The following is a 23100-nucleotide window of genomic DNA, read 5'->3' as shown; positions in this document are numbered from 1 at the left end:
GGAGTAAATAGCAGAGATGTGTTATAAGGTAGCACAATGGAACCAGAGGGAACTGAGTTCTGTCATATGACTTTGGTTAACTTCTTTAACTTCTCTAGACCTTGGTCTCCTCATCTGTAAAATGAAGAGATCTGAACAGATTCCAGCTTTAGAGTTATGATCCTATGATACAATGGGCAGCTAAGGACTATAGTAGATAGAAAAATGGACCTGGAATTAGGAAGACATTAGATAATGGGCTTCTTGAGGCCAAGAATGGGTCTTTTGCCTTTATTTGTATCCCAGCACTCGGCACAGTGCCTGCTATATAGTAGATGCTTAATAAATGCTTAATGATTAAAGACCTGTGTTCGAATTATGTCTTAGACACTCAATTATTTGCAAGTCATTTAACCTATCTGTCTCAGTTTCATCAGCTGTAGAATGAGGCTAATGATAGCACCTACCTCATAGGGTTCTTTTAAGAATAAAATATTATTTGTAAAGCTTCCAAAGGTCATGTAAATGCAAGCTATTATTAACATTATCATGGTTACAATCTGTATTTATATATGCATCATTATGTTTATAATATGTATTCCTAGAGAAAATACTTCCATTTATGAGATCACAAAACTCAATGAAGTAAAACAAGGTTTCCATTATCCAAAAAGTAACTATTGTTCAGGCTAATGGTGAATGACCCAACTGCAGGGCAGGGAAACAAAAAACAAAAACAAAAAGCAGAATTAGATTGAAGAAAAGAGTAACAGGTGACTTCAGTTAAGATAGAAAGAGAAATAACTAAAACTAAAAATTACTAAAACAATTCCCTTCCTCATTTTCACTATATCTGAACATAGCCCAACATAATTTTGTAATGAAAAGAAAAAACCATCCATTTCTGGGGAAAATGGAACTCAGTACAACAGCACTGAGAATCATTCTAAATTCATCAATTATCTTTCATTTTTTAAATATAATTTATCTTTATATCCTTTTAAAACATAATTTTTCCTTATGAATTTACATACCCTTTAATTCATCATCTTAATATAATTTACAAATGTGGCACTAATAATTAGAAAACATATTTGAATATGACTGAAAAAAACTACCTATACTTTCTTCCACACTAAGTACATTTGAAATTTATCCTTTAGTTAGTGATTTCCGCTGCTCTCTGATGTCCTCTTAACTGCCTTGTTTCCTTCCACTGAATTAGTACATCATGATACCACTGATAAGGAAGAGGTTGAATGAACTTGATCCATAGTCCAAATAAACACTAGACAGCTCCAAATAAAAATTCTTATTCTTTAAATTTATGAAATAAAGGTTTTGGGTTTTTTCCATGAGAAAAAAAAAGCAATTTAAATGTTTATAGTCCTGGTCCAAGGCTTTTCCTTGAACCTATGTACTTTAAGAAACTCACTCTAATACCAATCTTGGGATTCATGGTGTGAAATTATTTTTTAAAAAGCAGGCTGTAGCCAGGTTCTTCCAGTAACTAAATGCTCTTGGACAAGATCCAAGGTAGTGCTATAGTGAGTTTGCCATGTGTTTTATTGGAAGTCAAGAAAACAAATGATCTGAATTAGTGACATAAGTTTAAATGCCTGTCTCCCACTAAAAGTTTGGCAAAAAAGTCCCTTCAATTCTATCCTTTGAAAAAGAAATGCTGCTGGGACCTCCTAAGTCCTACAAAGACCCTAGATAGTAGTTATGATGTCTATAAACTTAACTTACAGATTACAGTAATTTAAAAAAGCAAATTTCAGGAGATACTTCCCATTTTCAAAATGATATGGCATAATCAATTTAAAATTAAGGTTTAAACTTTGACTCAAGATTCAGAACTCTGGACAATGCAATGAACAACTATGACTTTAGAAGACTAACAATAAAGCCTCCTGCTTCTTGGCAGAAAAGGGATGGACTAAAAGGTACATAACTAGACAATTTTTTTTTCAGACACAGCCAATGGGTTTATGTGTTTTGCTTAACTACCTTTATTTTTTAACGGAAAGATGATGTATCTTTTTTAATGGGCATAAATTAATGGGTAGCACTAAAGATGTTTTTAAATAATATCAATAGAACATTTTAAAATACACAAAAGGAAAAAAATTTAGACATAAATGCCAATTCTATTACTCTATTGTTAAATTTAAAACAAACTTTAAAAGTTAGGTAAAAAGTTGATGAGTTCATGTAAAATCCTTTTTGTTATTTATATACTGAAATGCTTTTAATGATAAAACTAAAGATCATGAAAAAAGGTAATTTCTTAAAATAAAGTTAACAATATTGGAAATTTTCCTTTGTTATTTGAACTTCATGTAATATTTGCTCTATGGTTTGTGGCTATAACCACTGTTCAACTACTTGTGGTTTTGACTCCTTATGGCATACCAGATTCCTACAAACCCACTCTATACATATACAAATATACTCGCATATAGCTCTTCTGAACATATACTATTTGTATATTTTCTACATCATAAAAATGTTTTCTACTTTTATGTTTTTCTACTAGGAACAAAATAAAAACCACACAGGATAATTTGAAAGAGGTGAACTAACTTATCAAATAAGGTTTTAATTTTCCACAGGTAGAATGAAACCTAGAATTTGGTAGACTATCATGACATAGAAATAAGCACAGATTCTTGCTCATCACTTTTACATTTTCCTATAGGTTTTACCTTTCAACAGAAGTTATAGAAGGATAGAAGGTTTTAATTTGTGCAGTTTCTAATTCCAAAAAGCAATAATTATGTTTAAACAGTATTTGTATTAAAAATTAAAAGAAATCAAGTATACAGAAAAGGAATAAGCATACTTATAGGAAATGTAGTTTAAAAATTTCTAAAAGTAGGGTAAATGAAGCAGAATACACAAGGAACTTAAAAAGGACAAATTAAATTTGAAAACTTGCACTGATTTTGTAGTTACTAAATACAAATAACCTAACAGGACTATTAATACCTACCATGAAATTGTCATAAAGTTGACATTTATAAACTATATATGTATATATATACATATATATATAATTTTATTTCAAGAATATCTTAAAATAACAATATAGTGAGGAAAAATATAAGATTTAAAGGAATCCTGAGTTCAAGTCAGCTGTTCAACTATGTGATTGACCATAGGTGAACTGAATAAGCTTTTAGTTGAGCAAATTGGTATGCATTCATTGTACTTTTATACCTAATTAAGGATAAAATAAGGCTGAAGATTGAACTATGTTCACCAAAAGAGAAAAGAAAGAAAACTGGATTGAGAATCAGATGTGAATTCTAGTCCTCTCATTAACCTAGTTAGGTAACCTTGGTTAAGTTACTAAACCTGAATCTTAGTATTTTCATCTGAAAAATGAAGGAACTGGACTAGGAGCTTCCTAAAATCATCTTGTGGCTCTAAAACTGTTTACATGCATGCATACACATAATCTCTCTTCTCCAGTCTCTTCTCTCATTGATCCCTAAAGGCTTCTTGATGCTAATTTGTATTTATAAAGTCCAATAAATGTAGTGTATTTAAACAAGCAGCAGATTGGGTTAAAACAGTGCAGATTTTCAAATTCACATATTACAGGAAACATTTTTAGATGAGATCACATGAAAATAAATGTGTCTTTCACAGTTACAGGATGAAATTTTAAGTTGGCCAGGCAACCAATGCCCTGATTTTCCACTTCTTTTTGTAGACCATATGACTTCCACATGCTGAGTGTTTTAAGCTGTAACCTGCAATGAAGATTTTACAATGTTCCAGCAATCCAATAACCAGTGCTTAAAATGCAACAGTAAACATTTTACTCAAATAAGTTTGGCTTACAAAACAAGATTTCAATTCAAATACTGTATAGGATTAGGAAAGGTGGTATTTCCCCCTAAAATATATTGTTCTCACTTCAAAAGAAACATGGAAGTAGTAAATCAATATGTTCTTTGAAAAACTGGATAATGGAAAGTACATGGGTTAAATGATGCTTTTTAATATTTCCGTATCTTTTCACTTACATTTTACTTTTGCATCCTAAATAATTTCATTACCTTACATCAAAGTTTCTATGGATACTTTATATTGTGCAGGTATATATACCTTTTCAAATTATCCTAATTAACATTAATAAGATACAAGCATATAATTTGAGAAACTAAGTATCTAATAAACTATCTAACTGCAATTATAGTCTCAGAGGGGATCAAAACATCCAAGAATATAAAGTTCAGATTTAGAAAATACATTAACTCTTTCTATGTAGGTCAACCTAAATATACACTTGTTATCTCACACATTTGCAGTTAATCAGTCTGTTTATTAGTGTGAATGACCAGTTCCAAAAAGTATGATTTCCATATCAAAGGTAATAGAACACACCAGGAGTTATGTACAGTGGCTATGTGAATTCAGGTTTTTGTTGCTTCCCAGAACACTCTAAGACAGCTAACAATGAATATCAAGAACTAGTAGATTTAAGTTAAATGAGTTTGAATACTTTCGTTTTCTAAATACCTGAAAAAAATTATATCAGCTCCTCTATTGAAGTGTCCCTCTCACTGGAAAACAAACTGTTCCCATAAGCAAAGGTTAGAGAAAGAAATTCATTTGAAGAATGGAACAAAGTGTTCAACAGTCTGTCTTTAACATTTAGTGTAATCCTAAGGACTCTGAAATGCTCTTAATGTGATTGAAGCTATAATTTTTTTATGTTATCCTCTTGTAATAGTGATAAAAACCTTTAAAAATAATAAAAATTGTTTTTCCAGAGTCTTGATTTATACACACAATTCAAATAGATGAAAAAACCGAGCTTTAAGAATAGGAATAAATTACCTGTGGCACAGTTGGCAGAAAAAATAATGCAGATTATTTCTTTCTAATGACGCCGGGAATAGCAAAGCCAAACTACATGCAATATGGGGGTGGGAGACAAACAATAAATAAAAAAAGGCACAGAAGGTATTCTCAGCACCCAAGAAATGTCAGCAGCAACAATAGCAGATGGAAGAAAAAAGGAAAGAAGGTAAGAAAAGAAGACGGTAACGCTTTTGGCACCTGAAGGACCCCCGCAGAAATTGGTTAGTCACATCACACAGCGCCTAGCCAGACACTTCTGGACTTTTAAGCCCTGGAGTAAATAAACACTGCAATCTGTTTATAACATTCAACTTTATTTAATACTGAATCTCTCTCATTTTATAAATTGCATTCTTCTTCCTTGCTCTTCCACACCCCGATTTCCAGCAACAGTCGAGGTGAAACAGGGTGGGGTAGAGGGAAAATGCAAGCAGCATCTTTTAACTTGCCCCCAAGCATTACTTCGGACTGGATATCCTACTACAAACACAATTAGTTCTAAATCACATGAAGGGCAATCAGCTGGTGTTTTCTGAACTATATACACCTAAGCCCCCTCCCTCCTTCACACTCCCCTTCCCACCAAAAAAGCCCCACACTTTCTTTAAAAAAAAAAAAAAAAAAAAGGCAACATCCACAAATATCAAAAAACAACAACAACAGAACCATCTTCAAGTAATTAAAAGCCAATTTCACCTCGAGCGGAGATCCCCCCACCTACTGTTTTGGGGTGAAGGCGGACGCCTTTCGGAGAAGCCCCGACGGTGTTACCGGAACACGGTTCCGGAGGAGAAAATGAGGGGCACTATTTCGTTTCCCACCTCAGCGGCGCAGCGTCAATCCGCGCTGGTCGAGGGGGGGAGGGGGCAGCCGGAGACTGCTGCCCCCTCCAGCCCTCGGCCAGTCCCGTAGTGGAGCGGGCATGGGGTACGCGCCTGTAGCAAGCTCGGTAGACCGCAGCCCAGGCCCAGCTCTGGTCCCAGGTCCCAGTGCGCTCCTCCACGTCGCTGGGCACCGGCCTCCCCCGCCCTGGGGCACACCTCGCGCCCCTTTCCCCCCGCAAAGTTAAGGACGCTTAAGAAAACGAAACGCACGCGCGCGCATCGACACCCCTCGAATCCGCGCCTCAGTTTCACAAACTCCAGCCGGCAGACCCTCACCTTCGCGAGCTCCCCCCCAATCTTCCGCCCGCAGGCAAGGGCGGCAGAGTTAGAGGAGATTTTGAGGGTGGTGGTCAGCCAGTACCTTTGAGTTACCCGCCTCTAACCCCCAATAAAACAACCCTGCCCCACCCCAGAGCCAGGTCACCCAGCCAGACGCCCCTTTTGGACATCCCGCAGTCTCCGCCACTCCCCCCCCCCCCACCCTCAAGCCCTCGAGGAAAGAGTTGAGGGGGAGAGGCTCGGGGTGTCCGGCTGGAGGATTTTCTCCACTCACCTCAAGGAGCCTGGCTGAGTTCTCTCTCCGCCTCGCGGGCAACCCCCTCCCCAACGTCCCAAGAAGAAGGGCTGAGGTAGAGGGGGAGGGGTGTCTTCCGCACGGGGTCCCCGGCGGGAGGGGGACTGGGGAAGGGGGTGGAGGCCGGCGTGGGAGGAGGGGAAGGGGGAGGGGAGGCCCCTATCTCCCAGTCTCCCCCTGAAAACCTCCCTTGTCTCAATCACATCAGACTGACTGTCTTTGTCTGGCTGACAACCGCCATATTGATATCAACAGCCCCGCTCCCACCTGCTGCCGCCGGGCGGCCCTGGGAGTTGTAGTTCCCTGATCCCTGGGGTAAAAGCATGGGCCGCGGCGCCAAATGGCCCCTGGGAACTACAGCTCCCGGCAAAGCCTGCGCCCTTCCTCTTCCCCACAGGGAGGAGGGAAAGGGAGACTTAGCACCAACCGGGACTACAGGTCCCACAATACCGCGGGCATCGGGTCCGGTGAGGGGACATGATATCATCTTGGGGTGTGGAGAGGTTAGAAGAGTAGGCGATAGGGATAAATCGTAGCCGACAGAGGGAGGAGTTTTGAGAGGAAGGGGAGGAAAAGGAAGAAGAATGACCACAGTTCCCATCCTTAAGCTTTGGGTGTACCACAATTCCCATAATGCTTTGGGAGCGTAGGGGGCGGGCGGAGGGAGTGGAAGTGAGGGAAAAGACTCAATATTCCGTCATGCTTTAGGACGTTTGGCGGCGGTGGTTTGACCGGAAGTCCCTCTCTGGGAGTGAGGGAATGCAGAGATTATAACTGCGAAGATTTCAATATGAAGCTGGTGAGTCTCCCTTTGAGGGTCAGAGGGCGAGGGTAATACCTTGAACTTGGAAACGCAACAGCTTCTTTTTGTGGAATGTCTAGGGGAGGGAGACGGGCTGGAAGGCATTTGTCTTGCAGTAAAGCATGCTGGGAGGAGGGTAATTCTTGTGAGAGGACAGTAATCTAAAACCTCAGAATGCTGAAGGAACATAACTAGATCGCCCATTACAGGGGTCACTGGGGCTAGACCAGAGGCTTCTGCCAAAGCCTTTCTCCAAGTCACGTCTAACAATCACGGTTTGGGTATGTCTCATTATCCTGCCAGTTGAAAAGAACCCCGATTTGAGAGTTAAAGCCACGTGGGTTAAAATTCCCACTCTCATTTCCCTAATTTTGGGACTAGTAATTTGCTGTTTCAGGACCCCAGTTTCTCTTTTATGAAACCATCGGAAGTACTTAACTTTTTTGACTGGACTCTGTGGCACATAGTAGACTCTTCATACATGTTTGTTGACCCTACTTATTGTCTTGGTATTGGTGAAGCATGCATCTTTTCAGAATAATATTTTTATATGCTCTAATAAAATGCACAGGATTAAAAAAAAACAATTATAAATAATTATATAAACCAAGTTCATGGCCTTAGGTCAAGAATCCCTGAACTAAATAATCTCAGATCCCTTCAAAATCTTACATGAGTGTCTTAGCCATTACATTTAGGAGGTACCTGTTCTAGTTGGTCAATATTTTGTTTAGCGATTACTATGTGAGCATCACCATGGAAGGTTTGGAAAGAAAAAGGTTCCCTGCATTCTAGGAGCTCATAATTTTGTTAGAGTCAGGATGAAGATTAAATTGAGCATTGGTTCTAGGCACTAGATATTAATTTGAGTTTTAAGACCTATGTAGAGAAAAGAAAGATCCACACATCAGAGGCACCTTTATGGAGGAGATGGACACTGGAGTAATAGGAGTTAGATAGATCAAATGTAGCAAGCAAGTAAGCTATGCTTTTCTTTCCTAGAGGAAGATCATTAACAATGTCATGACAACTGGAAGGGATATCCAGTCTTTTCCAACAAGAATTTATTAATCATTCACTTTGTATAGGGCCAGTGACTTAATGTCTAGAAAGCTACCATCAGAACCAGAAAACCCTAGGTTCAAGTCATGTCCCTAATACATACTGGCTGTGCCATTAGGGAAAAGTTGCTTAACCTCCCAATGCCCTAGGCAACTCATATATAAGACTACATATTACAAGGATGGGACAAAACACTGTAGAGGGAATTTCTTCATCTGTCTTCCCTTTATCAGTGAAATCACAGGTCTGATGTTCATTCCTAAACACTATGCTAGGTACCAGGGAGACAAAGACAAAATGAAAAAGTCCCTGCTTTCTCAAAAAACCTATATTCCATTGGAATTTTGGATAGATTATGCAAATAGATGACTATTTGAGGAGAAAGAGGAAAATACTAACAATTATAGAATTTAAATATGACTTTTAAGAGAATTCAGAGACTAAATTGCTAGAACAGAAAATGCTTCTATCTCAGAAGTGAATGTTTCATGGTCAAAGTTTGAGTGTGTGGGTATGTACCTATGTAGTTGTTCAGTGGGTTTTTAGTCCTGTCTGACACTTTGTGACCTCGTTTGGGGATTTCTTGTCAAAGATACTGGATGGAATATTAATGGTTTGCCATTTCCTTTTCTAGCTCATGTTACAGATATGGGGAACTGAGGCAAAGAGGGTTAAGTGATATGTCCAGGGTAACAACTAGTAAGTGTCTGAGGCCAAATTTGAACTCAGAAAGATGAGTCTTCTTAACTCCAGGCCCAGCACTCTAGCCCCTGTGCCACATAGCTGCCTACATGTAATATACACAAACATATGCACATGCCTACACATATATGTACACACACTATTAACAACTATTAACTATTAACAATAACACTATTGACAACATTAAGGAGATTATTTCTTGCTTTAGTGTATCAGGGGTATGCATTGTTTAGATATATTCCATGAAGCATGTGCTGTTACTCTGGTTGATTCTTGCAGCCCAAATGAGGGTTATGGTTGAAGGGCTTGGGCATTTTGGAATAAAGGAACAACCATCCTAATGGTACCTTGTTCCTATGAGGGCAGCAAAGGATATCTGCCTTAGGCAGACAGGTGAACACACAGTAATCAGGCTTCCTTGGAACTGCAACCAAAACTGTATTTTTTCCATTCAGACAAAACATCAAATCATATTTCTTTTTGCTAGACCCCAAGAGTCCTACTGTTGTTATTTGGCCTAGTGGTCCTGCCACATGGGGGAAAGAGGAGATGCTAAAATGCCTTTCAGTCCCAGCTGCATATAATGAGAGGGAAGGTTGTCCAAGTTAAGTCTTCTTCCCACTTCATTTTATTGAAGTTGGAAGTGAGATTGAGATAAAAGGGACCAAAAAAAGGAGGGGAAAGGAGGAGGAGGAGAAGGTATGGATAGGGGACTAGAATTGGCTTAAGTGAGGATGTGGGAAGAAACCCAGGCTGGGAAAAGTGTTTACCTTAGAAATATTCTATTTAACAATTGGATTGTGTGCATTTTGGTGAAGAACTTTTTTTCCATCGTAAGTAATCCACTACCCCTACACACACACACAAAAAGTGGTCTACCCAAGAGAAGTAAACCTTAAAAAGAGTGACTACATCTTCTAATTTTCTCTTTCCATCTGCCAAATGTAATAGAACTCCTTGAGTCTTTTCTTGAAGAGTGAGAAGACAGCTTGCCTTTCCCCCCACTCCATCATCATGGTGTCCTAACCAGAGTGCAGTTAAAGTATATATGTTGGCTTAAGCAAGCCTGAGCCTTAGACCCCTGGCTTTCTCTTGTATTTTATATTTTCTGTGTGAGCATAGGTGAGCAAGCTTCAAGCTTGAGATGGATGTAGCCTGCCTTGGAGGCAACTTTTGTGTTAGAGATTTGATTCTCCTACATCCCTCAGTTGGAGCTGACTGAATAGTACAAATGTTCTGCATCTACATCCATACTGGAGGAAATGACCACGGATAAGAAAAGAACCTCCAAGCCTTGATGTTGCCAGAACTCCACAACTGGAAGGGATTTTGTGGGACAATGCAGAGACAAGGTGAAGGAACAATAATAGTCCAGGAACCCCTTAAAATGCTTCATTTTTGATGTTTTGAGCCTCAGCTTTCTGGAAGAATTTAACAGTAACTAGGAAAAAGCAAACAAAGCCTAACCTATGATAGTGGCTCCCTACTGCCTCCTAGGGAAATTATGAGAGGACATGGGCAAGAGTTCCACAGAATGAACTGACATGGATGGTTTGTAATTTACATCTTTGTAAAGAACATTCATATGGATGAGATCACAGATCCATTTAAGTTTTTTTTTAAAAACTTGAGTCATCAAGAAAACATATTAAATTCATCATCCTTTGTTTAGAAAGGCAGGAGGATGTTTGCTACATTTTAGAAAGATTTCCATCCAAAATAATTAGATAAAATATACTGAAGTGACATCCTCTGGAAAACTCTTACCTAGAACAAATGTTTTCTAAGAAGTCTAAATGGATTTTGCCACATTATAATGGCTGGGGGTGAGGGGGAGGAAAGCAGGTTTCAGGGAGGCTTTTTTTTTTTGGCTGGGTTTTTTGTTTTATTCTTCCTGTAGTTTTTTTTTCCCCCCAGTGGGACAAAAATGCCATTGTAGAGAAAATGTTTTCTGAAGTTTTCCTCCCTATTGTCTTTGTCTTAAATCCAAACTGATGCTTTTTTTTTTTAACAAGTACTAATATGAAAGAATTTACACAAACAGTAATGCAGAATTTGAAAAGCATTAAATCCCTCTTCTTCAGCACCTCTTCAAAGAAAGTCTGTTCATCTGCTGGCCTCAGTCAGCCAGTTGTCTGCATAAACTTTGTAATTCACTCTGATTCACATAATGAAACCAAGAAGTAAGTCTAGAAACCAGATATTAAAATGGGCTCTAGATAAGAGGTATTACACTTGCCACTGTGGGCTAACACCACAAAACTTCTTGATCCTGAACAAAATAAATTAAAACAGAAAAAAATGTTAACCTGTGATTTTTTAGGTTAGTGTGCATCCCCTGGGGATCTCTTTCTATTCAGTTTTTATGCCATTGCATCAAATTGCAAGGATTATTGGGATCTATGGAGAGAAAAATAAGAAATTAGAGGGAACAATATAAAGGGAAGTTACTATAAAGGCTTTATTACAATTGAAGACAAAGTAAACTTGGATGTATCTCAGTCAGCATCATGATGTAATCAAGTTCTAGACTGGAAGCTAGATTCAGGTTTATGACCTTGAGCCAGGCCCTAATCTTCATTGAATCTCTAATCAGTATTTGTACTTTCTAAAGAAGAGAGGAACACTAGACCCCTGAGGGAAGGTTGCTACAGGCTAGTCTAATGTCTTCCTGCCTATAGCAACTTCCTCAGCCTGAGACTTAAACTTTCTGCTGCACCTGCCTGATAGCCTTAGATTAGAAGAGGAGAGAGACTGTCCTCTGACTGCAGGCTTTGCAATTTGGGTTTTATGTCACCTGAGGGAAGGCTGCTAGGGCCTAGCACAGGAACTTTCATCTGAGCCAGTATAAGGCAGCTTCCACCTTCTGCTGGCAGCCTGATTTCTTTCTGGTGATGTGGAGAGTCTCTGATGCAGAGAGGAGTAAGATTGCTCCCTGTAACTTCATACCTTTTCATCTCATACTGTGCTGCCCTGAGAAGGAAGAGAAAGAACAAAGTCAGTGGAGAACACAACTATAGTCACCATCCCCAGCCTTCAGAAGGAAGAGTAGTAGTTAAAAGAGGCCTCTCTGTCCCATCTGACCATGTATCTTCCATCTCGTGCTGTGCTTATCTATCTTTTGCCTGATCTCTAGCCTCTTCTCTGAAGAACAGTGGCACCTTCCATTCAATAATAAAATCTCACCCTTGGTTCATAGCCTATACATCCTAAGGATTCTGGAATTATTCTAGATTATTATAGGGATGGGATAGGAAGCAAATTAGAGCACCCCTGAAATAACACCTCACATTCTTCAAGCTAGCAAACATGGACAAATTTGTAGGGGACTTTGGGAAAGATAATCCCGTACATTTGCTGCTGAAAGGCTGTGAATTGGTTAAGCCATCCTGTAAAAGAATTTTGGAATCAAGCAAAAAAATTCCTAAATTGTTCAAATCCAAAGATTCTACTGCAAGGACTGTATCCCAAAGAAGAAAGGAACCATATGTGCAAAATTTTCATATCAGTATTGTTTGTGATAACAATTGAAAACAAAATCTGTGACCAGTAGTTGGAATGTGGCTGAACAAATGGTATGTGAATAAAATGGACTCCTGTACGTTAATAAATGATGACTATGAGGTCTTCAGAGAAACATGAGGGAAAATATAAGTGATTAACTATAAATAAAAAGGGATGGGATACCACAAGAACAATATATATTAATGACTGCAAGAAAAGTCAACATGGAAAGTCTAAAAAAATCACTTGATCATTGTGAGTACCATCCTGTGAAAGTTAAATGATATTCCCCTACTTTCACAATTGTTAGTAAATTGTTTTTACAGTGTAAATCAAGGGAGTATCTTAGTATAAATTGACTAATTAATATTTGTTGAATTGAATGTAGTCTGCCTAATTTGAGCAAAACAGTTGGTAAAGTGTCAAGCTAATTCCTTTGAAGAAGATGGAGATATGTGGGGTCCAGAGTCATACAATTAGGTGAATTCAGAATTAGTTGGATGACAAAGTGGTTATTAACAGTTCCTATGTTGATTTGGAAGGAGGTCTTTCATAGAATGTACCAGTGATGTGTCCTTGGCTTTGTTCAGTTTTTTTAAATCAGTGCCTTAGATAAAAACATATATGACATCTTATCAAATTTGGTAGTAACATAAATCTGAGAATTGCTAACACATTAGGTAACAGTGATAATTTAAAAAGATCTTGACAGTCTGAGGATTCTTTGAGTCATATCTAGTAATAGGAAATTTAATAATCATAATAACTAATATTTATATTATAACTTTACATTTGTACAATATAGTATTTTGTCTGATTCTTACAACTCTGTAATGTAGGTACTATAGGTATTACTTCATTTTACAGAAAAGTAAGACAAGGCCCAGAAGTTAACTGACTTGCTGTTAGTCATATACATTCTGTCAGTTATTGAATTCTGCTCTTCCTCATTCTAAGTCTGACACTATCCACTGTTGTACATACAACAGAACACTAGGAATTAAAGTTAAAATGAAATAGAATGGAGTACCTTGAGATTGTTGGATTCACTTTCAAAGCTAGATGACTCCTTATCACATATATGGTAGAAGAGATTTTTTAATAGATCATGGAATCATATATTTAGAGTTGGACAGGAACTCAAAGGCCAAACCCCTTCATTCTTTCAAAAATAAGAAAACTGGGGGGCAGCTGGATGGCTCAGTGGATTGAGAGCTAGGCCTAAAGATAGGAGGTCCTAGGTTCAAATTTGACCTCAGACATTTCCTAGCTGTGTGACCCTGGGCAAGTCACTTAACCCCCATTGCCTAGTCCTTACCACTCTTCTACCTTGGAGCCAATACACAGAATTGACTCCAAGATGGAAGGTAAGGGTTTAAAAAAAAAAGAAAGAAAGAAAGAAAGAAAGAAAGAAAGAAAGAAAGAAAGAAAGAAAGAAAGAAAGAAAGAAAGAAAGAAAGAAAAGAAAACTGAGGCCCAGGAGAATAAGTCATATCAAAGCCAGGCAAGGGTTGGATTAGTTAAAGGAAGCACAGAGGGATTAGGTGTCTTCTTAAGGTCAGAGGTATTAAAATAGATCTAAGGTTTAACCCATGCCCTTCTACTAATTGCATTATATACATGTTGTCCCCCTCATTAGAATGCTTTTGGTCCCTGCAGTCAGAGTTCTTTTGCTTTTTCTTTGCTCCCCAAATTTAGCAAAGTGCCTATCAGTAAGCATTTATCACATGAATATGGATAGTATTGATAAGGACAAATGAACAGAAGCAAGGACTTGTATAAGAAGAGATAGAAACTCTGCCCAGCCAATTCTGTTATCCTAAACCTTTGAGAATTTATAACACCTTTCAGGTAAAGTTAACCAATGTTTCATTTAAAACTGGTCACCTTTAAGCCACAAAGTGCTTTCTAATTTGTATATTATGCACAGAACGATAGACTTCCTGGAATTTCTATCAGGAATTCAAGAAATTGTAAGAATAAATTTGAAATACCAGTCATCTTAATGTTTATGCTTTCATAATAGAATTTTCAGATTAACAAATGCAGTCATCAAAAAAAAGTCTATCTTTTGGTGCATCTCTCAGGTCCAGAGATCTCATTTGTTGCAGACTATCTCTTTTACTTATTTTTTTTTATTTTTTCCAATTACACATAAAAACAATTAACATTTCTTTTTCAAAACTTTGAGTTCTAAATTTTCTCCTAACTTTCCTCCTTTTTCTCATTGAAAAGGCAAGCAATTTTGATATGTTATATATGTGCATTCATGCAAAACATTTCCAGGTTAGTCATGTTGTAAAATAAAATACCAAAAGATAAAACATGAAAAAAATAAAGTAACAAGTAATATCTTTCAATCTGCATTTAGACTGCTATGGAAGTGGAGAAATCCTCCAGAATTATCTTGGATCTTAGCTAAGTCATTCACAGTTGTTCATTTTACAGTATTATTATTACCGTGTACAGTGTTCTAGTTCCTCTCACTTCATTTTGAATCAGTTCATGTCAGTTTTTTTGAGTTTTTCTGAAAGCATCCTGCTTATCATTTCTTATATACAATAGAATTCCATCACAATCATATACATAACTTAATTCAGCCATTCCCCAACTGATGAACATCTTTTCAATTTCCAATTCTTTGCCACCACAAAAAGTGCTGCTATAAATGTTTTTGTAGATATAGATCTTTGTTTTGTTTAGGGTTTTTTTTTTTTAATCTCTTTGGGTTACAGACTTAATAATGGTATTGCTAGTCAGAGGGTATATGCACATTCTTACAGCCCTTTGAGCATAATTCTGAATTGTTCCCCAGAATGGTTAGATCAGTTAACAACTCCACCAACAGTACAGTAGTGCCTCAGTTTTTCCCTCCAGCATTTTGTCATTTCCTTTTTGTCATTTTAACCAATCTTAGGTGTGAAGCGGTAAATCAGAGCTTTAATTTGCATTTCTCAAATCATTGAGCATCTAGGGCAGTGAAGTAGCTTAGTAGATTGAGAGCCAGGCCCAAAGACAGGAAGTCCTGAGTTCATATCTGGCCTTATACTTCCTAGCTATGTGACCCTGGATAAGTCACTTAACCCCCATTGTCTAGCCCTTACTGCTCGTCTGCCTTAGAACCAATATACAGTATTGCTTCTAAGACAGAAGGTAAAGGGGGTTTTGTTGTTTGTTTTAATCTTACCATTTCCTTCTTGTGCAATTGAAAACCAGTCACATGAACCTAAGCAAGATCCCTTCTTTCCTCAAAATCCATGTCTCGTCCCCCTTGTCATCAAGCTGCCCTAGTATAGTGGCAACAGAGTAGAATCAGATTTGCAACCAGAAGAAACCTCAGAGGCTATCTAGTCCTATGGTGTCATACTCAAATAGAAACAGATCCTTGTAGGCCATGTATTAACTTATAAAGCCACAAATTAGCATTATCTATGTTATCTTGTATTTTTATTTTTGTAAATTTGTCCGAATTATGTTTTAATCTGATTGAGGCCACTAGACACCAGCTGAGTCTGCCACCTCTAGTCTAGTCCAGCCCTCTCATTTTATAGTTGATAAAACTGAATACCCCAGAAGTTAAATGACTTGCCCAAAACCACACTGGTAATAACTGAGCCAGGTTTCAAGCTGCCTACAAATCTAGAATGCTTTCTGCTACAATGCACTGCTTCTTTAGCATCCTACCCTCAACTAATAGAAGTGACAAGAGCTTGGCAGTCCCCGGGTATTCCAAGTTTCAAGAACCTATCTCATGACTATTATTGACAGTTTCCTCTCTTTTTCTCTGCTCCTTTCTCATTCTTTTGGAAGACCATTGCATATGAAGTTCTGGCAGCCTCTGTAATTATATTCTTGATTAACAAGGACCCTACCCCTGAATGATTCAAGTTAGGCCTTAAAACTTTGCCTCGTATGAATTAAAATATACCATAATAACAACCTATTACTTTGAACATCATTAGCTTCTCTGAATCTTTTGTGAAAATTTCCTTCTGTCCCTAAAACACAAAATATATATTTTACTGTCATCTTTGCAAATGAAGTATATTGCAGGTTGGTTAGAGTGCCCTCGTGTGTCTATTTTGTAATTTTTTAGATCTTTGGTTATAGTATTAATGGTATCATAATATCAATATACTTCAAAAGGGCATTTTTTTCTTCACTCTTCAGTTACTGAAGAACTCCAGGTTGTCACTGCTACTCTAAACCTATGATACTGTACGTAAGTTGTGATGTTTATAATAATGACCATGAAGTATAATAAGATTTTAAATCATTCCTCCAACAAACAAACAAACAAAAAAGTCAAATTTTGGTAAGAAAGAATGCTAATCTTAATTTTTTAATTAAGTGTTTAATAATAAAAAATTTAAGTTAATTCTGTTAATCAAAAAATTCAGAGAAGTGGGACGAGTAAGATTTTATTTAAATATGCTGTCCATAAAATAAAAGAAGTGCTGCTATTGTGATCTGCAAGACATACATTTTATGTAAGTAGTTTTTTCTAGTAGTAGTAATGAGATTGTACAAGATTCCCTTTCTCTGAAACAACTTATAAGGGTTTAGGAGTACAGTGTGATCATAACACCTCATCTAAAATCAACCTTAAACTCATTTTCAGAACTATGTTCTGACCAACTGAAACCATCCACAAATTGACCTTCATATCCATCTCCCTCCCTGTCTTTCTCCTTAAGTCTCCAGGAAATTTTCATCCTTAAAATCCCATGTAGCAAAATTAATTTGGGGGGGTGGGGTGATTATTGATTATCTGTTGATTTTATATATTGCTAAATTCTGATACTTTTAACTATATAGTATATACTTTGTATTTTCCCCCTTCTCTACACTTAATTCCAAAATCATCATCTGAGGTCTGAATCCATCTTCTCCCTTTAGTTATTACTAGAAGTTATATAGCAATCGAACAAGAATTACCTATTTTTAAATGTTAATGTAAGATTACAAGTATTTTCAAAGGATGACAGATGTCTATATGATGTTTTGAAATTGTAGGTAAATAATGATGTGCAGCAATAAAAATATTTCCACTGAATCTTTGTTTTTATCGGGATGAGTATTCCTTTCAGCTGTATGGTTTATAATCTATCCATATTTTCTTGCCTTGTATTTCATCTGTTACTGGTATAAGCAGGTACTTTTAAGTGCAGAATGCTGAATTTATACAAAGAAATAGGAACTGGAGGTGGTGGTGTGTGGCAGTAAACCAAAGAAAAGAGAAAAAATACTTTTGACTGACTCAGTTTGGCAACTTAACATTAGAATTCATAGAAGAAATAACTTAGAGAACTTAGCTTCAAGTCTGGAATATTTATATTTACTGAAACCACAGCTAGATCTCTAGATCTCTTCAGTATAAGTTATCTAAAAAAAGAAGAAATTTCTAGGTGAGAAATGAAATCCTATTTACCCTTTGAGGAATAATATATTCTTAGTTGTTAATATTAATTGAGTGTATCAGTGAAGCAGATAATCAAAATTGTCAAAAGAAAAGCCAAAAATCATTGTTAAATTCTAGAATGTCTTTATATTTTAAAAATAAATCTGTTGGGGCAGCTGGGTAGCTCAGTGGAGTGAGAGTCAGGCCTAGAGACAGGAGGTCCTAGGTTCAAACCTGGCCTCAGCCACTTCCCAGCTGTGTGACCCTGGGCAAGTCACTTGACCCCCATTGCCCACCCTTACCAATCTTCCACCTATGAGACAATACACCGAAGTACAAGGGCTAAAATAAATAAATAAATGAATGAATGAATCTGTTATTTCATACTACAATTAAAATAATGAGCCACATTGTAAAGACTCAAGTGAAGTAAAGCTAACTTGCTCCTTTCTTCCCTTCTGTCTTAATCTATTGCATTATATATTTTATCTTGCTTATTAAACATTATCTTGCCTTTTAACCTTTCTGATAGTTGGGGGAAAAGCATAATTAAATATTTTTGTTTAATGGGCTTTTCTATTTCAAGGTAACATGGTGTATTGAAAAGAATGCTGGAAAAGAATGCTGAGTCAGACAATCTAGATTAAAACCCCAGCTCCACCACTTAGTACCTATGTAACCTTAGGCAAGTTATTTAACCTCTCTGCCTCAGTTCCCTCATCTGAAAAATGAGTGACTCAATAGCCTCTAAGGTTCCTCCTATGAGTCTTTGATCTTAAGATAATCTTGAGAAACATGTAGAAATGATTAAAATAGAAATTAAATTTGACAGTATGAAGATATTTAAGAAATTATCAAAATATTTTCATTGGAAATTTGAGCAATATCTTTAATAAGTTTTAGATTTTAGTGGGAAACTTTTGGCAGGAAAATATGGGTTGTATTTTACTGTGATGAAATATATACATTTGCCATAAAAATCTAATTAATATTTTTAAAATTAATATTTTTTAACTTAACTCAGCTACTTCCTTACTCTAAAAATTTCCAGTTGTGAAGGAAGTAAGATTCCTTCATAGTGCCAAAATTAAATCACTCTCCAAAAGGAAGTATCTATTTGTATTGCATTGTTTGCTCTTAACCAATCAATCATATGCTGCACGTTGTTTTCTGACATTATAAAAAATAGTTTCCATATTTCAAAGTACAATCATAAAAGCTTATTGAGTGCCAGAATGCTAGCAGCAAAGTTCATTTATGACCTAAGAAAAAAGTTGCAAGATTTCCTTTGAAAATAGGAAAGAAATAATTTAAGTATCTGAAGAAGAAACTGATGGAGCAAAAAGTTGGACCACTCAAATCCAGTTGCCAAGCATAACAATACAAATCTCTTTTTAACAAAACAATTTCTTAGCTCTAACCAGCATTTCACTTATTTCAAGCAGCCGCTAATGCAACAAAAAATGATCATTAGTGAACAAATTATATTGTGGCTGTCATAACACATTTAAATTCAGCTTTCAGATGGGAGAAAAATGCTATGAAATCCTGGCATGTAACTGCAGAGAGAATTTTTATTTACTGATCCACTGAGTTAAAATCAAGTGAGATATTACATGGGAAAATAAAGTTTTCAAAGGTAAAAAACATTGCTGTAGGAATAAGCACAGACAGTGTCATAGACAATCTGCATAAGGTCTAAATAAAAGAATTTCTTATTGATAAGTTTTACATAAGCTCTTGTTTGCAAATTTTGTTGTTGTTCAGTTGTTTTTTTTTAGGCATGTCCAACTCTTTATAACACCATTAGGAGTTTTCTTTGCAAACATAATGGCATGGTTTGCCATTTCCTCCTCTAGCTCATTTTGCAGATAAAGAAACTGACGTTAATCAGGTTAAGAGATTTGCCAACAGTCACACAACTAGGAAATATCTGAGGCTAGATTCAAACTCAGAAGACCTATCTTAATGGTGCTCTATCCACTGTGCCACCTAGCTGCTATACTTTGCAAATTACATAGGATCAAAGATCTTGAGCTAGAAGAGATTTTAGAGGCTAGGCATCGATCTCAGGAACACTACAAAATTTCCTCCATAATATTTACAAGATTGATATACAAATTGGTCATTCCGTGTTGTTGAAACAAAGTGGATGAAAAATCATTGCAATAGATTATGATATGGGCAACTCATTGAATTAGTACACATTATATCTTTCTTGAACAATCCTAGCAGAATAAGAAGTATGTCTAGAATTGAATAGGAAGAAATCAGGATATATTCTGTTTAGGAAACTGCTCAGTAAACTACCTGTTACTATGAAAATCTGTCTCCTTTAAGACCTCTATTCTCCTGGTGATATTCTGTTGTCTTAGGTGAATTAAAATTACAAATAACCAAAAGGAAACTATAAAGCCAAATGGTAAGTTTAAGCAGGTTGCAGTTCCCTATGATGTCTTCATGTCATCACTCCCTCTTGTCATTTCTTGCATGACATACTTCCTCCTCACCTCCCCCTCTTAAAATCCCTAGTTTTATATAAAGCTCAGCCCAAGCATCACCTCCTACGTGAGACCTGCCCTGATTCTGCGGCTGATACTACCTTCCCTAAATTACTTGATTTTTGTTTTGTATATTCATATATGTGCATACATCTCCTCTGATAGAATGTAAACTCCTTGAAGTCTGGGACTATTTGCATTTTTGTCTCTGTATCCCTGTACACAAGGCCTGATTTATAGCTGGTGCTTAATAAATGCTTGTTGGTTGATTGATAGCATGTGAGAACCTACCTAAAAGCCATTATTAAGAACATACATAACTGGGAAAGTATGTGGCTGCTTATGTAATGAGAATTAGAAACAAATAGCCCAGCTAATGTTACTAGTACTTCCAAGGCACAAAAATAAAGGCGGAAGACTCCTAGCATGCTAGGTAGATTGTTTATAAAGAGTTCTTAGAAAAACAGGGGAAGTGTACCTCAGAATTATGAAACAGAGGATTGTGATCTGTAGAATGGCCCTACACCTGTGAAATCATGAATCTGCTAGAGTACTTGTGTATTAAAACCGTATCTTGTTTTATTTCCTCTGTGTATTTCACTTTCCCCTTCTAGTTAGTATAGTAAGTTTATAAGGAACCAGCATAAAGTTAACAATAGCTAGAAGAAAGATTGCTAAGGGGAAACTTGAAAGAACTTATACACTGCCCTTAGATTAAAGGAGCATAAAGATTATTTGCAAACTGTCTCAAAAATTAACTAAAAACCACATCCCAAGACTGTATACTAAATCGAGGGAAGCCAGCCATGCCTTGCCTTACTCTATTGGTTCTACTAACTGCCAGTGGTCTCTTAAGCCTCAGATAAGCTTCAGACATCTGCAGTAAAACCAGAAAACACCAGACATTGCTGATAACTTTGACATGATGTAGATAATTAGCTAATTCCAGTTGGCATAGAGTCTGTCTTCCAACAAAACTGTATAAAAATGAGACCCCCCCCCCAACTCCTGTCCCCCAGCATTCTTTTCCCTCCTAAATGTTCATACTACCTAAGTATTACCAACTCCAGTCTGTGGTTACATAAGCAATTCTCCCTGCTGCGGCCTTCTCCATCCAGATGCCATCTACCTCTCCTGGCACCCACACTGTTGGGCACTATACTCTCTTTTCCTTATTAAAATGTAATTAAAGCATTACTCCCTGCTTGCTGCCATCAAGGTCTTTCCTGGTGATTATCCTAAGAGCTGAACGTTCTGGCCCACTACTACTCAACCCAAAGGAGCCCTATTGTTTTCCCATTTCCTTATTCTGTAAATTAATTTACAATTCACCATAAATTGTAATGTTTGAGAACAACATAAAGAAGAATTTAACATTTTAAAACTCAGTTTGCCAACTAGATAGTTGCATTTTATCCTGTCTGTAATGAGGTAAATTTGTTATAATTGAAAAGATTTGAAAATGCATCAAAGATATGTTCAGATACAAAGTAAAAAATTTCACAAATATAAAAGCAAATATCAAAAGAGGAGAGCAGCATTATAGGAAAAAATGACAGACATCACCCATGTAAACACTGTCCAGAATATATAAAGAATTTATTAAAATGTATATGGTCAATATATTCCATTTGATAGATAAAAGGTGATGAGTCATTTTCACACAAAGAAAAAACAGCTAATATAAATAATAACTATGTGTTACATTAAAAAAGTACAAACTCTTTATGATAGGAGCAGAAATATGAACAAACTTGTATGAACTGAAGTAGAGTGAAATAAAAACCTAGGAGAACAATTGACATGACTATAAAAACAATTTGAAGGGAATCAACTCCGAAAAACCTCAAAACTCCAATAGCTTCAAAAGCTAATGATGAAATTCTATGTATTTTATTTTAAACAAAATATTTTTTAAGAAAGGGTACATAAGTTTCACTAAACTTCCAAAAATGTCCATTCCACAGAATGAGGTAAGGCTATTTTGCTTGACAATACATATTTGTTATAAGGAAAGGCTTCTGTGTGAGGTTTCAGAGGAGGTTAGGTTAGCAGGAAGTAATAAATGTGCAAAAAGCATTAATATATATATTTTTTTAATGAATAGAAGAAAAGTACAGGAGAGGATACAAATTTTATTACTACCTCTTTAAATTACATGTATCTGTGTATTTTTAAGGTTATGTAATAGTAGTTTATAATTTTTTTAGTGTTTCTTCTCTGTATATTGAAATATTTGTGTTTGTTGGATTATATTTTCAATAAAAAAATTTTAAGGTATGCCCTTACTATTACTTAGAGAAATATGAATTAAGATAATTTAAAGATAACACAATATAATTATTAAACTAATAAGTTATAAATATTAAGCTCAGTGTTGGCAGGGAGGGCTGGCAATAGAGAAATGTGTATATATGTATGTTTTGTAACACAATGAATTAATTTAATCTTTCTGCAAAACAATATGGAGGTGTGTGTGTCTGTGGGTGTGGGTATACTTGTCCATATGCCAAGAGCCAAAAAAATGCATATAACCTTTAAGCTTCTAACTCTACTTAGAAGAATATATTCCAAGGAGTTGCTTCAAAAGAAAAATATAAGTATATGTAATGAATATTCATAATATTTACAAAAGCCCCCCCAAAAGTAGAAACACTTCAGATTTCAACAGAAAAAGCTAAGGAAACTATGCTATCTTATGCTGATTAGATGTGTTATAACTATGAAAAATGATAATTATATAAACTATGATAATACATGGAAATGGTTATATATTTGTGGAGTTTAAAAGCACAACATAAGATTATTATAAT

General features: G+C 36.4%; 2 protein-coding genes across 4 annotated transcripts in view; one reads left to right on the top strand and one right to left on the bottom strand.

Moving 5' to 3' along the window:
- Window positions 1-6541, bottom strand: part of HMBOX1 (homeobox containing 1) — a 257349-nt gene extending 250808 nt beyond the window's left edge. For all 3 annotated transcript variants that reach the window (XM_044663467.1, XM_044663468.1, XM_044663469.1), the window contains exon 1: window positions 6295-6541. The gene's annotated coding sequence lies outside the window, so the exon portion shown is untranslated. The remainder of the gene's footprint in view (window positions 1-6294) is intronic.
- Window positions 6542-7037: 496 nt separating this feature from the next.
- Window positions 7038-23100, top strand: part of INTS9 (integrator complex subunit 9) — a 129492-nt gene continuing 113429 nt past the window's right edge. Inside the window, exon 1 of the mRNA XM_044663465.1 lies at window positions 7038-7114. Within this exon, the coding sequence (XP_044519400.1) occupies window positions 7106-7114 (9 nt within the window). The 5' untranslated portion in view covers window positions 7038-7105. The remainder of the gene's footprint in view (window positions 7115-23100) is intronic.

Source organism: Gracilinanus agilis, chromosome 2 (assembly GCF_016433145.1).
Source record: "Gracilinanus agilis isolate LMUSP501 chromosome 2, AgileGrace, whole genome shotgun sequence".
In the NCBI taxonomy this organism is placed as follows: Eukaryota; Metazoa; Chordata; class Mammalia; order Didelphimorphia; family Didelphidae; genus Gracilinanus; species Gracilinanus agilis.
Note: the sequence above shows the minus strand (reverse complement) of the source record. Positions and strands in the feature narration are given on the sequence as shown.